Here is a 14854-nt window from a genome sequence, read left to right as displayed (position 1 = left end):
CCTGATTGTCATCTGATGCACCTCTTCGTATGTTCAGTGTACATGCAAAATTAGTTTCCACCCCCCAGCCATCTGAATGTCAGTTGGCAAGGAAGAGAGCCCCCCATGGGGTCCAGGCTTCAAGAAGAAGGTCACACCTCACCTACACCAGTTTGGAGCCAACTGACTCCTGCAGGAAAACCCCCAACAGGGGGTATCTGCCCTTGCCCAGGATCAATGAGACCTCCCAGACATGTTGGCACCTACCTTCCATAAGGAATTATGAACCGCCTGGCTATCGCAGGCACAAACCGGATACATATTTGTGTCCCGGTGGCCACGAGGTACGTTTCATTGGTCTTTGTTTAATGAGACGAGGTCAGGGTAGAGAGATATCCATATCTCCCCATAGAAACCACATAACGGTACCAGGTTTGGGCTCTACTTGTAGCCGGAACCCAGGCAGGTCCATTGGTCCCAGAACCATCTCCCTATGACCCTCTGGTCTGGAGCTATGAACCCTAAAGGGTTTTGTGGGTCATTTTCTGCCAGCCCAGAAGAGGGGGAGTGGACCCCTCCCTGAGGCCGGGAGGGGAGGGGCCGGCTACAGGTTAAAAGTCTGGTGCCAGCAAGTAGGCGGGTCTTTTCTCTGAAGAGGGGTCACATCCTACAAATGTGTTTAGAGGGACCCAGGAAATAGCTGAGATCACGGCCCTTCATGTGGACTCCAGCAAAGAACATCTCAAAGGAACTTTGATCTTACCCGGTAACTGACTTTTACACTGCTTAACCCTGTTGTAACCATATAACCTGTAATCCGTAACCTCAGACCACTGTATATATTGTCTGTGTATATTGTGTTATATCTAATGTGCCCATACGGCGATTAAATCTATAATTTAATCTTGTGCTGTCTTGTATCTCGATCACGAATCCCCACGTCCATGTTTTGGCCTAGTTATAAGCTACCGTGGGTTGGTTTCTGACCCTATATAATCCCGTTAGCGGACCGGGCTTATATCAAACTAGAACTGGTGGCAGATACCCAGGCTGAGGAGTCGCTGTTTCACTGCGGCAGTGAAAAGGCTCTCTCAGCTTGTTGCCTCTCTGTGCCCGCGTGGACAGGAGGTGTGTGTAAGCTATACCAACCTGACCTTACGTGCTCCACTGGAGGGCGTAACTTCACGTTTTTGGTAGACCCGTGACCATACCACGTCTCGTGAGCTCGACGTAGTTGACGTCAAGTGGGCACGAGGTGTGGTATTCATCACATATTGGTGGCAGCAAAGTGGGATCGAGATACTAGTGTGTGTGAGTGTGAAACCCATACTCCCAGACACTAAAGACGACCAACAGTAGCTCTTGCCGCTGGAGTCTTAAGATCAGCTCAACACTAGACAGTCTGAGTGCAGATACAATAAGGTGTGTGGGCATCAGGTTGCAGTCGTTGTCAGTGATCATCCGTTGCAATGACGGCCAGTATCACAAGGAGCAAAGCTAGGGAGATGACCGATGCTTTGAATGGTGGCGGAGAGGAGGTGGAAGGCGAGGGGGAGCACAGCCAAAGCTCCCCAAGAAGCCAGTCACCAGAGGTGAGGTCCGCGGTGGCCCTCACTCCACCTGCCCATCCCCCCAGCCAAGCTGGCTCAGCTGCTCTCCTACAAGCTGCCATGGACCATCTCCAGGCTGGAGACCAGGCAGCATCTGAGCTCCTGCTGGCGGCTGCAGAGCGTCGCGAGCGAGCAGAGGCTGCAGAGCATCGCGAGCAAGCACAGGCCGAGCGTGAGCACCAGCTACAAATGCTCAAGCTGAAGCTTCAATTCCAGCAGCCCTCCCCAGCCCAATGTGAGTCTCCAGAGGTCCAGATTCCCAAACTGCGGGCGGAGGACTTTCCCCTACTGGACAAAGATGGGGACCTGGACACTTTTTTGTTGGCATTTGAGACAGCCTGCCATCAATACCAGCTGCCAGAGGACCAGTGGGTCAGATTCCTCACGCCACGGCTCAGGGGAAAAGCCCTTGAAATCTTCGGGTACCTGCCCAGCGAGACCATCCTGAGCTATGAGGACATCAAACAGTCTCTGGTCAGGCAGTATAACTCCGATTCCCCAGAATGTGATGTACCTGTAATGCCCCCCCCCCCCCTTGACCGATGATACTGTGAATGTACCTACCATGCCTGTTTTTGGGGATGTGGGGGTGGGGGATGTAATGAGTGCCTCTCCCCTTAGTGGGGAGGGGGTCATTCCTGCCAGCTGGGCTGAAACCCCAGGCTGTGGCTAGCAAGCCTGCTGGACCCTGTTGTCCTCCAGTGTGGTGACTGAGGGGACAAACAGGGGGCAGACAGCTGTGGGGGGGGAGGATGCAAATGAGGTCAGGGCTGTCCCAGGAGAAGTAGGGCTGCCAGGTGAAGCCTCAGTGCAGGGTTCCTCCCCCACTGGGATGTCAGAGGGCCAGGTTAGTCCGTCTGGACTGGCGACTTGGTCGGGAGCCGAGGGAAAGCAGGCACTGCCAGCCGTGGCAGCGGCCATAGCTGCTGTCACGCGCAGTGGGAGTGCTGGGGCCCTAGGGGCCCCTCAGGGGTCTGATGGCTTTCCCCCTTCTGACCAAGTGGCTGCCGAGTCAGAGGGAGGCCAGGAGACAGGTCCCAGGGACCTGACAGGGGACGTGGCAGTCTCGTCTATTCTGGCCACGTCCAGTCAGGAGTTTCAGGCAGCGTTAGCTGCTGACGCCAGCCTGAACGCTCTCAAGGAGCAGGCGGAACAGCCCCCTTCGGACTCAGACCTTGAGCAGATGGTCTGGGACCAAGGACGGCTGTACCGGGTCACGGTCAAGCCGGGCTCACGGGAGGCGTGGCCTAGGGACCGACAGCTAGTGGTACCCTATCAGTTCAGGACGGAGTTGTTGCAGGTTGCGCATGAGATTCCGATGGCTGGAGACCTAGGGATCGCTAAGACAAGGGCCAGATTAGCCCAGCATTTCTACTGGCCAAAGATGGGGGCTGATGTGGTTGCCTACTGCCGTTCATGTGACACCTGCCAGCGGGTGGGGAAGGCGGGGCGGCGCCCCAAAGCCCCACTGGTAACGCTGCCCATAATTGAAGAGCCTTTCAGGAGGGTGGCTGTGGATCTCATTGGACCGCTGTCCATTCCCAGCAGCTCCGGGAAACGCTTCATATTGACGGTAGTAGACTATGCCACCCGGTACCCGGAGGCGGTAGCCTTGTCATCCATTCGGGCCGACAAGGTGGCTACTGCCTTGCTGGAGATTTTCTCCAGAGTGGGCTTTCCCCAGGAAATGCTCACCGACCGGGGGACCCAGTTCATGTCGCAATTGATGGAGTCCCTCTGTAGGCAAACACAGGTGCAACATCTGGTGACCAGCCCGTACCACCCACAGACAAACGGCCTGTGTGAACGATTTAATGGCACCTTAAAGCAGATGCTTAAGATGTTGGTCGACTCCCACGGGCGTGACTGGGAGCGGTACCTCCCACATAAACTGTTTGCCTACCGAGAGGTCCCACAGGCCTCCACGGGGTTCTCCCCCTTCGAGCTCCTGTACGGGCGACGTGTGCGGGGGCCCCTGGCTCTGGTGAAAGAGGCCTGGGAGGGAGAGGTAGGCACCCCTGGAGTGTCGGTCGTCGAGTATGTCATGCGCTTCCGGAACAAGATGCAGGCCTTGTCGCAGCTGGTGCACAATAATATGGAGCGGGCTCAGGCCGACCAGAAGCGATGGTATGACCAGAATGCTTGTGAGAGGACCTACCAGGTGGGTCAGAAGGTATGGGTACTGGTCCCCGTACCTCAGGACAAGCTTCAGGCGGCCTGGGAAGGCCCGTACCTCGTGCATCAGCGCCTCAATGCCGTGACGTACCTGGTCACCCTGGACCACGCCCGAGGAAGGCAGAAGGCCTTCCACGTGAACATGATGAAGGCTCATCATGAGAGGGAGGCATGTGCCCTCCCTGTCTGCAACCTCCCCGAAGAGGGGGAGGAGGAAACCCTCCTGGACATGCTCACCCAGGTGAAGGCGGGTGGGTCCATCGAGGATGTGGAGGTGGGCCAACAGCTCTTGAAGGACCAACGGTCCCAGCTGTGGGCCACCCTTCACCCCTTCCGGGAGTTGTTTAGCAACAAGCCCGGAAGGACGGAGTTGGCCGTCCATCATGTGGACACTAGGGATCACCCCCCAATCCGGCGTTCAGCATATCGGGTTTCCTTGGAGGTGCAGAAACACATGCGCCAGGAGATTGACGAGATGCTGAAGCTGGGGGTCATCCAGGCATCCAACAGCGCTTGGGCCTCGCCTGTGGTCCTCGTCCCAAAGAAGGACCGGACCACCCGGTTCTGCGTGGACTACAGGGGACTCAACGCTGTCTCGGTCACCGATGCATACCCTATGCCACGAATCGATGACCTGCTCGATCAGTTGGCCGGGGCCCGATACCTGACCATCATGGATCTGAGCAGGGAATACTGGCAGATTCCCCTGACCCAGGAGGCGCGGGAACGCTCTGCCTTTATCACTCCCTTTGGATTGTACGAATCCACGGTGATGCCGTTCGACATGAAGAATGCCCCTGCCACTTTTCAGCGGATGGTCAACGCGCTGCTTAAGGGACTTGAAGAGTACGCGGCCACGTACCTGGATGACATTGCCGTCTTCAGTCCCACCTGGGAGGATCACCTACAGCACCTGACGCAGGTGCTGGGGCGGATCCACCAGGCAGGCTTGACCATCAAGCCGGAAAAGTGCCAGCTGGGCATGAGCGAGGTCCACTACCTGGGGCACCGGGTAGGCGGGGGGACCCTTAAGCCAGAGCCTGGGAAAGTGGATGCTATCGCATCCTGGCCCACCCCCAGGACCAAGAAACAGGTGATGTCCTTCCTGGGCACCGCCGGGTACTATAGGAGGTTCGTCCCCCCACTATAGTAGCCTGACAAAGCCCTTGACGGACCTCACCAAGAAGAAGCTGCCCTCCGCAGCCGATTGGACGAACGACTGTGAGACGGCCTTCCGAGCGCTGAAGGCCGCCCTCTCGAGCTTCCCTGTACTACAGGCGGCCGACTTCACGCTGCCGTTTATAGAGCAGACCGACGCCAGTGATTTTGGCCTCGGTGCCGTACTCAGCCAGGTTGACACTACGGGCCAGGAACACCCCGTTCTGTACCTGAGTCGGAAGCTCCTGCCGAGGGAGGTGGCGTACTCCACAATGGAGAAGGAGTGCCTAGCAATTGTCTGGGCCCTGCAACGGTTACAGCCGTATTTATACGGGCGCCGCTTCACGGTGGAGACCGACCACAACCCCCTCAGCTGGTTAAACACTGTATCCGGGACGAATGGGAGGCTGCTACGCTGGAGCCTAGCTCTCCAGCAGTATCACTTGACCATTCGCCACAAAAGGGGCCGTGACCACGGGAACGCCGATGGGCTATCCCGACAAGGAGAGGGTGCGGATGGGCGCACGGGGGAACACAGGAATGTGCTGCCCCCTGGCGCCCTCTAAAAGGGGGAGGTGTGAGGAATATGGATTAATATTTACTGTCAGCTATGTCCTCACACCCCCATGTGCTGACAGATAGCGGAGGTAGTGAACTCCACAGGAGGGCCCTGATTCAAACCCCCAGGCCTGATTGTCATCTGATGCACCTCTTGGCATGTTCAATGTACATGCAAAATTAGTTTCCACCCCCCAGCCATCTGAATGTCAGTTGGCAAGGAAGAGAGCCCCCCATGGGGTCCAGGCTTCAAGGAGAAGGTCACACCTCACCTACACCAGTTTGGAGCCAACTGACTCCTGCAGGAAAACCCCCAACAGGGGGTATCTGCTCTTGCCCAGGATCAATGAGACCTCCCAGACATGTTGGCACCTACCTTTCATAAGGAATTATGAACCGCCTGGCCATCAGAGGCGCAAACCGGATACATATTTGTGTCCCGGTAGCCACGAGGTACGTTCCCATGGTCTTTGTTTAATGAGACGAGGTCAGGGTAGAGAGATATCCATATCTCCCCATAGAAACCACATAATGGTACCAGGTTTGGGCTCTACTTGTAGCCGGAACCCAGGCAGGTCCATTGGTCCCAGAACCATCTCCCTATGACCCTCTGGTCTGGAGCTATGAACCCTAAAGGGTTTTGTGGGTCATTTGCTGCCAGCCCAGAAGAGGGGGAGTGGACCCCTCCCTGAGGCCGGGAGGGGAGGGGACGGCTACAGGTTAAAAGTCTGGTGGCAGCAAGTAGGCGGGTCTTTTCTCTGGGGGGGTCACATCCTACAAATGTGTTTAGAGGGACCCAGGAAATAGCTGAGATCACGGCCCTTCATGTGGACTCCAGCAAAGAACATCTCAAAGGAACTTTGATCTTACCCGGTAACTGACTTTTACACTGCTTAACCCTGTTGTAACCATATAACCTGTAATCCGTAACCTCAGACCACTGTATATATTGTCTGTGTATATTGTGTTATATCTAGTGTGCCCATACGGCCATTAAATCTATAATTTAATCTTGTGCTGTCTTGTATCTCGATCACGAATCCCCACGTCCATGTTTTGGCCTAGTTATAAGCTACCGTGGGTTGGTTTCTGACCCTATATAATCCCGTTAGCGGACCGGGCTTATATCAAACTAGAACTGGTGGCAGATACCTAGGCTGAGGAGTCGCTGTTTCACTGCGGCAGTGAAAAGGCTCTCTCAGCTTGTTGCCTCTCTGTGCCCGCGTGGACAGGAGGTGTGTGTAAGCTATACCAACCTGACCTTACGTGCTCCACTGGAGGGCGTAACTTCACGTTTTTGGTAGACCCGTGACCATACCACGTCTCGTGAGCTCGACATAGTTGACGTCAAGTGGGCACGAGGTGTGGTATTCATCACACCCACTATAGGACTTTAACATTTCAGGGTCTGATCCCTGTTTCAATATAGCACAATACATTTGTATTGTGCTGTATTGAACTGTCAATGTCTTACACTGTAAGACGCTAACATTTGCCTAGGAGACTCAGCCCTGGGGCTGAATCTCCTGGGCTTCCGTAGCTGGCAGTCCCAATGCATGTTCAAGGCATCAGGGCTGCCATAGCAGCAGCATGGGGACCTGATGGGGATATAGAAGCTGCTGCAAACCCCCTGTATGCCGCGGTCAGCGTGACCACGGCATACAGGGGTTAATCTGCCCGCATCAGTGTTTTCAATGATGCTGGCAGATACAGCAGGGGCCCGGCTGTCAGTATCAGCTGGGCCCCTGCTGCTGATTGCGGAAGCGCATGTGGGGCAGCGCGTTAACCCTAGGATGAGAATGCTCGTCCAAGTGCCGGAAGTAAAGCCAGTTAGGACGAGCATTCTCGTCCAAGGTCCTTTACGTGTTAAGAGAGAGAATTCAGACAGTGGTACAGGAAAACAAGGAGTGAAAGATGCTAGGGTATCACTCTAAATAGAATTTTGAGACAGGTGGTTATTATGGGGGACTTCAACTACCCAGATATAGACTGGGAAACTGAAACTTGTATATCTCATAAAGGAAACAGGTTCTTGGCAATAACCAAAGACAATTACCTTTCCCAACTAGTTCAGGACCCGACTAGAGGGACGGCCATACTGGACTTAGTATTAACCAATAGACCTGACAGAACAACAGATGTGCATGTTGGGGGACACCTGGGAAATAGTGACCATAAAGTAATAACCTTCCAATTATCATTTAAAGAGTGTTTCTTCAGGGAGGAACAAAAATACCAAACTTAAAAAAAAGCTACATTTAATCAACTAAGAGAGACCATAGGCCTAACTAATTGGGACAAAGTCCTCCAAAAAAAAAAATACAGCCACAAAATGGGATATATTTAAAAGCATCCTAAAATCTAATTATGAGAAGTACATACCTTATGGGAATAAAAGGTTAATGAACAAGAAAAAAACAATGTGGATAAATAGAACTGTAAAGAAAGCAATAAATGACAAAAAGAAAGCATTTAAATCACTAAAACAGGAGGGTAGCGAGGAAGCACTGAAAAACTATAAGGAAAAAAATAGAATATTTACAAAACAAATAAAAGCAGCCAAACTAGAGACCAAGAGATTAATTGCAAAAAAAGAGCAAAACTAACCCTAAAATGTTTTTCAATTATATAAATAGTAAAAAGAATAAATCTGAAGGTGTCGGCCCTCTACAGAATAATGAGAAGGGAGTTGCAGAGAGTGATTAGGAAAAAGCAAAGATATTAAATATTTTTTTTCCCACTATATTCACTGAAGAAAATAAACTGTCAGATGAAATGCAGAATGTAAAAGTTAATTCCCCATTAAAAGTGCCCTGTCTTACCCAGTAAGAAGTACATGGGCGTATTAAAATAGATAAATCACCAGGACCAGATGGCATACACCCCCGTATCCTAAGAGAATTAAGTAATGTCATAGCCAGACCCTTATTTCTGATATTTAAGGACTCTATACTGACAGGGAGTATTCCAAAGGATTGGCGCACAACAAATTTAGTGCCAATATTCAAAAAGGGTCCAAAAACAGAGTTCGGAAACTATAGGCTGGTAAGTTTAACATCTGTCGTGGGTAAACTCTTTGAAGGTTTTCTAAGAGATGCTATCTTGGAGTACCTCAATGAAAATAAGCAAATATCGCCATATCAGCATGGCTTCATGAGGGATGGGTCATGTCAAACTAATTTAATCAGTTTCTATGAGGAGGTAAGTTCTAGACTTGACAGCGGCGAATCAATGGATGTCATATATCTGGACTTCTCCAAAGCATTTGACACTGTACCGCATAAAAGGTTAGTATATAAAATGAGAATGCTTGGACTGGGAGAAAATGTCTGTATGTGGGTAAGTAACTGGCTTAGTGATAGAAAACAGTACCTCAGGGGTCAATATTGGGCCCTATTCTCTTCAATATATTTATTAATAATCTTGTAGAAGGCTTGCACAGTAAAATATTTTTTTTTGCAGTATAATTGACACGGTAATTGACACGGAAGAGGGCAGTATACTGCTACAGATGGATCTGGATAGATTGGAAGTTTGGGCAGATAAGTGGCAGATGAGGTTTAACACTGACAAATGTAAAGTTATGCACATGGGAAGGAATAATGCAAGTCACCCGTACATTCTAAATAATAAAACACTGGGTAACACTGACATGGAAAAGGACTTAGGAATTTTAGTGAACAGCAAACTAAGCTGTAAAAACCAGTGTCAGAGAGCTGCTGCCAAGGCCAATAAGATAATGGGTTGCATCAAAAGGGGCATAGATGCCCGTGGTACAGTACCCTGAAAGATTATCAACATTAGGGTTATTCACTTTACAAAAAAGAAGACTGAGGGAAGATCTAATAACTATGTATAAATATATCAGGGGTCAGTACAGAGATCTCTCCCATCATCTATTTATCCCCAGGATTGTGACTGTGACAAGGTGACATCTTCTGCCTCTGGAGGAAATAAGGTTTGTACACAAACATAGAAGAGGATTCTTTACGGTAAGAGCAGTGAGACTATGAAACTCTCTGCCTGAGGAGGTGGTGATGGTGAGTTCACTAAAAGAGTTCAAGAGGGGCCTGGATGTATTTCCAGAGTATAATAATATTACAGGCTAGCTACTAGAGATGGGTCGTTGATCCAGGGAGTTATTCTGATTGTATGATTGGAAACGGGAAGAAATTTTTGGCTTCTACCTCACAGTTTTTTTTTTCCTTACTCTGGATCAACTTGCAGGATAACATGCCGAACTGGATGGACAAATGTCTTTTTTCGGCCTTATATACTATGTTACTACTATGTTACTATGTTAAAAACCTAGGTTTAGAGAGCAGGATCATGCAACCACTGTAGGAAATGGAAAAATGACCAAGCAGAGTGGGAATCTCCTAGACAGAATAGATAAGTAAAGGAGGTGTTTAGCAATATCAGACCCTTCGCGCACTATGAAAATACTGTTGGACAATCCTGGTTATTAAGACAGAGCAATATTAGTAACATACATAGTAACATAGTTTATAAGGCTGAAAAAGGACATCTACCCATCCAGTTCGGCCTGTTATCCTGCAAGTTGATCCAGAGAAAGGCAAAAAACCCTGTGAGGTAGAAGCCAATTTTCCTCACTTTAGGGGAAAAAAAATCCTTCCCTAATCCAATCAGGCAATCAGAATAACTCCCTGGATCAACAACTCATCTCTAGTAAGTATAACCTATAATATTATTACACTCCAGAAATACATCCAGGTCCCCCTTGAACTATTTTAGTGAATTCAACATCACCACCTCCTTAGGCAGAGAGTTCCATAGACTCACTGCTCTTACAGTAAAGAATCCTCCTCTATGTTTGTGTACAAACCTTCTTTCCTCCAGATGCAGAGGATGTCCCCTCGTTACAGTCACAGTCCTGGGGATAAATAGATAATGGGATAGATCTCTGTACTGACCCCTGATATATTTAGATATATTTATTAGATCCCCCCTTAGTCGTCTTTTTTCTAAAGTGAATAACCCTGATTTTGATAATCTTTCTGGGTACTGTAGTCCACCCATTCCAGCTACTACTTTAGTTGCCCTTCTCTGTACCCTATTCAGCTCAGCTATGTCTGCATTGTTCACAGGAGCCAAGTCCTGTACTGTGTGGTATGACTAGTGATTTGTAAAGTGGCAGGACTATGTTCTTATCACGGGTACCTATGCCTCTTTTGATGCAACCCAATATCTGATTGGCTTTTGCAGCAGCTGCCTGACATTGGTTTCTACAGCTTAGTATGCTGTTTATTAAAATTCCTAAATCCTTTTCCATGTCAGTGTTACCCAGTGTTTTACCATTTAGTATTGCTCATCAATATTATAAATATCAGATCAGCGGGTGACCAACTCCCTGTATTCCTGCCAATCAGCTGATTTCAGGAGCCGCTGTGAGCTGGAACACAGCTCTATACATTATTCAGTGGTTGAGTCTGTTTACTGCAGCACTGTTCTCATTTAATTAAGGATTGATGAAGATAGCCAACTAGAACACTTGGCTATCTTTGTCACATATAGATACTTAAATAGAGCAGCAGTGTACATGCTCGACTACCTCATCATTCAAACAGGGGACATGGGTCCCCCAATCTGGGACAACATCTTTAGCCATAAAAGACCAAGTGGACTGCTACTTTTAGAATAGTCCACTCTAGATGCTTTCCTAAATGACACTTCAGATATAAGTTATGAAGAGCTATCATTTTTGTTAGAAAATTATATCACACTTACTTCTTAGTTTCTAATGTTAACTTTATTTCCTAGGTTCAATGAAGATGTTGTTTATACCTTGTCTTCTAGTCTTGTTCTTTGCAAGTCCACTTCTTTCTGATCCTTGTCCTCAAGTCTGCATTTGCGACAATATCAAAACTTTTGTAACCTGTGCCAATAAGAACCTAACAGAGATACCATCCACTATCCCACAGGTCAGTATAGATTTCACAAGTAAATGTAAATTTTATTTTGAGTAAACCTAGTGAATTTAGATAAACTGTTGTTAATGTAAAGGCTTAGTGTTATTGCTCTCAATAAGAGAAACAAAAAAAAAAAAAGGTCTTGCTGATATGACCAGAATTTAATGTTGAAAAAATTTTTTTTACACATCATTCAAGACAACTTAAGTCCCTTCTTCAGGGAGTGCAACGAAGTATCCCATATTGGCTTATTGTGAAAACTGTATACTGCATGGTATATAGTTTTTGATGGTGGCCCTCTGAATTGGAGAGTATGGTACCAGAATTAAGCTGGGTGCATATATATGGTAACAGTAGCAAGCTTACTTCATAGATACAATAACAGAAACAAGTTTAATACATAATTCATAGATAGCCATATATTCAGATGGTGATAGAATACGCTTAATGCATAGATACAGTAACAAATCCAAGCTTGCCACATAGATACAGTAACAGAGCCAAGTGTATTATGCAGATACAGTAGTAACAGAACTAATTGCTAATTGCATAGGATACCATTACCTAACCAAGCTTGGAGACAAATAGAAAAGGCTCCCTTTTTACCCAATTGGGTTTCCCTATAATGTACAGGTAATTGTGTAATGTCAGTAGTTGCCTTATCAGGCAGGAGCCTACCAATGGCCTTCAGGCCTGCCATCTACAGAAGCAGATTTGGCCCTGCCATAGACAGGATCTAATCGGTAAACTGCCAGTGCAAAACTAACAGGTAAAAAAAATTACAGTACAGAAGTATATGGAGGTACAAAGGGTAGATAGAGAGTGGGGACAGTGATGATTTAGTGAGGGCTGTGGTTAGTGAGGAAAGTAAGGAGGAGAATGTGCATAACTGTACACCAATAAAAACAGAGCTGCTGGTAACATATAAACGTGTTGCAAACCAACAATATAAAACAAAGTACCCAAAACATCTCAAATATTCACATTCCATGAACTGAATGTTGATATACTAGAGGAACACATACACTCACCTAAAGAATTATTAGGAACACCTGTTCTATTTCTCATTAATGCAATTATCTAGTCAACCAATCACATGGCAGTTGCTTCAAGCATTTAGGGGTGTGGTCCTGGTCAAGACAATCTCCTGAACTCCAAACTGAATGTCAGAATGGGAAAGAAAGGTGATTTAAGCAATTTTGAGCGTGGCATGGTTGTTTGTGCCAGACGGGCCAGTCTGAGTATTTCACAATCTGCTCAGTTACTGGGATTTTCACTAGGGTTTACAAAGAATGATGTGAAAAGGGAAAAACATCCAGTATGCGGCAGTCCTGTGGGCGAAAATGCCTTGTGGATGCTAGAGGTCAGAGGAGAATGGGCCGACTGATTCAAGCTGATAGAAGAGCAACGTTGACTGAAATAACCACTCATTACAACCGAGGTATGCAGCAAAGCATTTGTGAAGCCACAACACGCACAACCTTGAGGCGGATGGGCTACAACAGCAGAAGACCCCACCGGGTACCACTCATCTCCACTACAAATAGGAAAAAGAGGCTACAATTTGCACGAGCTCACCAAAATTGGACTGTTGAAGACTGGAAAAATGTTGCCTGGTCTGATGAGTCTCGATTTCTGTTGAGACATTCAAATGGTAGAGTCCGAATTTGGCATAAACAGAATGAGAACATGTATCCATCCTCTGATGGCTACTTCCAGCAGGATAATGCACCATGTCACAAAGCTCGAATCATTTCAAATTGGTTTCTTGAACATGACAATGAGTTCACTGTACTAAAATGGCCCCCACAGTAACCAGATCTCAACCCAATAGAGCATCTTTGGGATGTGGTGGAACGGGAGCTTCATGCCCTGGATGTGCATCCCTCAAATCTCCATCAACTGCAAGATGCTATCCTATCAATATGGGCCAACATTTCTAAAGAATGCTATCAGCACCTTGTTGAATCAATGCCACATAGAATTAAGGCAGTTCTGAAGGCAAAAGGGGGTCCAACACCGTATTAGTATGGTGTTCCTAATAATTCTTTAGGTGAGTGTATATGTATTTGATGTGGCTGAGACATGGCGGACTCTTCACATGACTGGGCTGTTAATATTCAGGGTTTTACACTCTTTAGGAAAGAGAGCACCAATAGAAAAGGCAGTGACGTGCCTATATATGAGGAGTGATATGAAGGTGAGTATGAAAGAGGCAATTGTAGGTGAGGATGCTGAAACCTTATGGGTGGATTTACAGAGGGAAATAAACTCTGAAAAAATAATACTTAGTTGTGAGAAAAGATTAAAATAATTAAATGTATTTAGTCTTGAGAAGAGATGTCTAAGGGGGCACATACAAATACCGTATTTTTCGCCCTATAAAAGACGCACATGCCCATAAGACGCACCTAGGTTTTAGAGGAGAACAATAAGAAAAAAATTTTTTTTAACCAAAAGGTGTGCTTTTGGTGGGTTTTGAACTAATGGTGGTCTGTGGATGACACTATTATGTGGGATCTGTGGATGACACTGTTATGGGGGAACTGTGGATGGCACTGTTATGGGGATCTGTGGATGGCACTGTTATGGGGATCTGTGGATGGCACTGTTATGGGGATCTGTGGATGACACTTATGCGGGGGATCTGTGGATGCAACTGCTATGTGTGGATCTTATGCTATATATGTGTCATCCACAGATTTCCCCCCCCCCCATAACAGTGTCATCCACAAATCACCCCCCCCCCCCCATAACAGTGTCCCTGTGTATAATAGTGAATGACTCCCAATACAGGAGGTGGGAGCCGGCATCTGGTGTTGTAATGGCAGCGGGGCCCGATGCAGTCACTGTATTCTATTACACCGGGCCCCGCTGACTGTAATATTAATAGGTAATGTGTAGGCATGGGTGCTGTTTTAAACTATAGTAATCCTCTGCAGCATAGGGAAATCCATGTAGTACGGTACTCACTTGAGTAGTCCAGGACAAAACTTGATCCCAAAAATGACCATAAATTTTGCCCTATAAGACACACTGGCCCAAAAGACGCACCTAGGTTTTAGAGGAGGGCAATTAAAAAAATATATTTTTCATTAGACCTCAGATCAGACCAGCAATCAGACACCCAATGTTAATCAGACCTCAGATCAGACCCCCAATGTTAATAAAACCCCAATAAGAATTCAGATCAGACCCCCAATGTTAATCAGACCCCCAATCAGACCCCCAATGTTAATAAGACCCCAATAAGACCTCAGCTCTGACCCCAATGTGAATGAACCCTAAGCAGAGCTCAGTATTCGAATTTGCGATATTTCGCGAATATTTGGGTGAATATTCATCATAAATTAGCGAATTTGAGAATTCGCCATTATTTTCTTGATAGCAAAAATCGGCAATGTAATATGCGCATATTGCGCGTGCAATACAGGCGTGAGTCAC

At 47.5% G+C, this 14854-nt stretch overlaps 1 protein-coding gene across 1 annotated transcript in view; it reads left to right on the top strand.

The window, feature by feature from the left end:
• The first annotated feature begins 11263 nt into the window (after positions 1 to 11263).
• CHADL (chondroadherin like) overlaps positions 11264 to 14854 on the top strand; it is a 130025-nt gene continuing 126434 nt past the window's right edge. The window contains exon 1 of the mRNA XM_040407410.1: positions 11264 to 11422. Coding sequence (XP_040263344.1) covers positions 11267 to 11422 — 156 coding nt within the window. The 5' untranslated portion in view covers positions 11264 to 11266. The remainder of the gene's footprint in view (positions 11423 to 14854) is intronic.

The sequence above is a fragment of the Bufo bufo genome, chromosome 9 (assembly GCF_905171765.1).
Source record: "Bufo bufo chromosome 9, aBufBuf1.1, whole genome shotgun sequence".
Classification (NCBI taxonomy): domain Eukaryota; kingdom Metazoa; phylum Chordata; class Amphibia; order Anura; family Bufonidae; genus Bufo; species Bufo bufo.
Note: the sequence above shows the minus strand (reverse complement) of the source record. Positions and strands in the feature narration are given on the sequence as shown.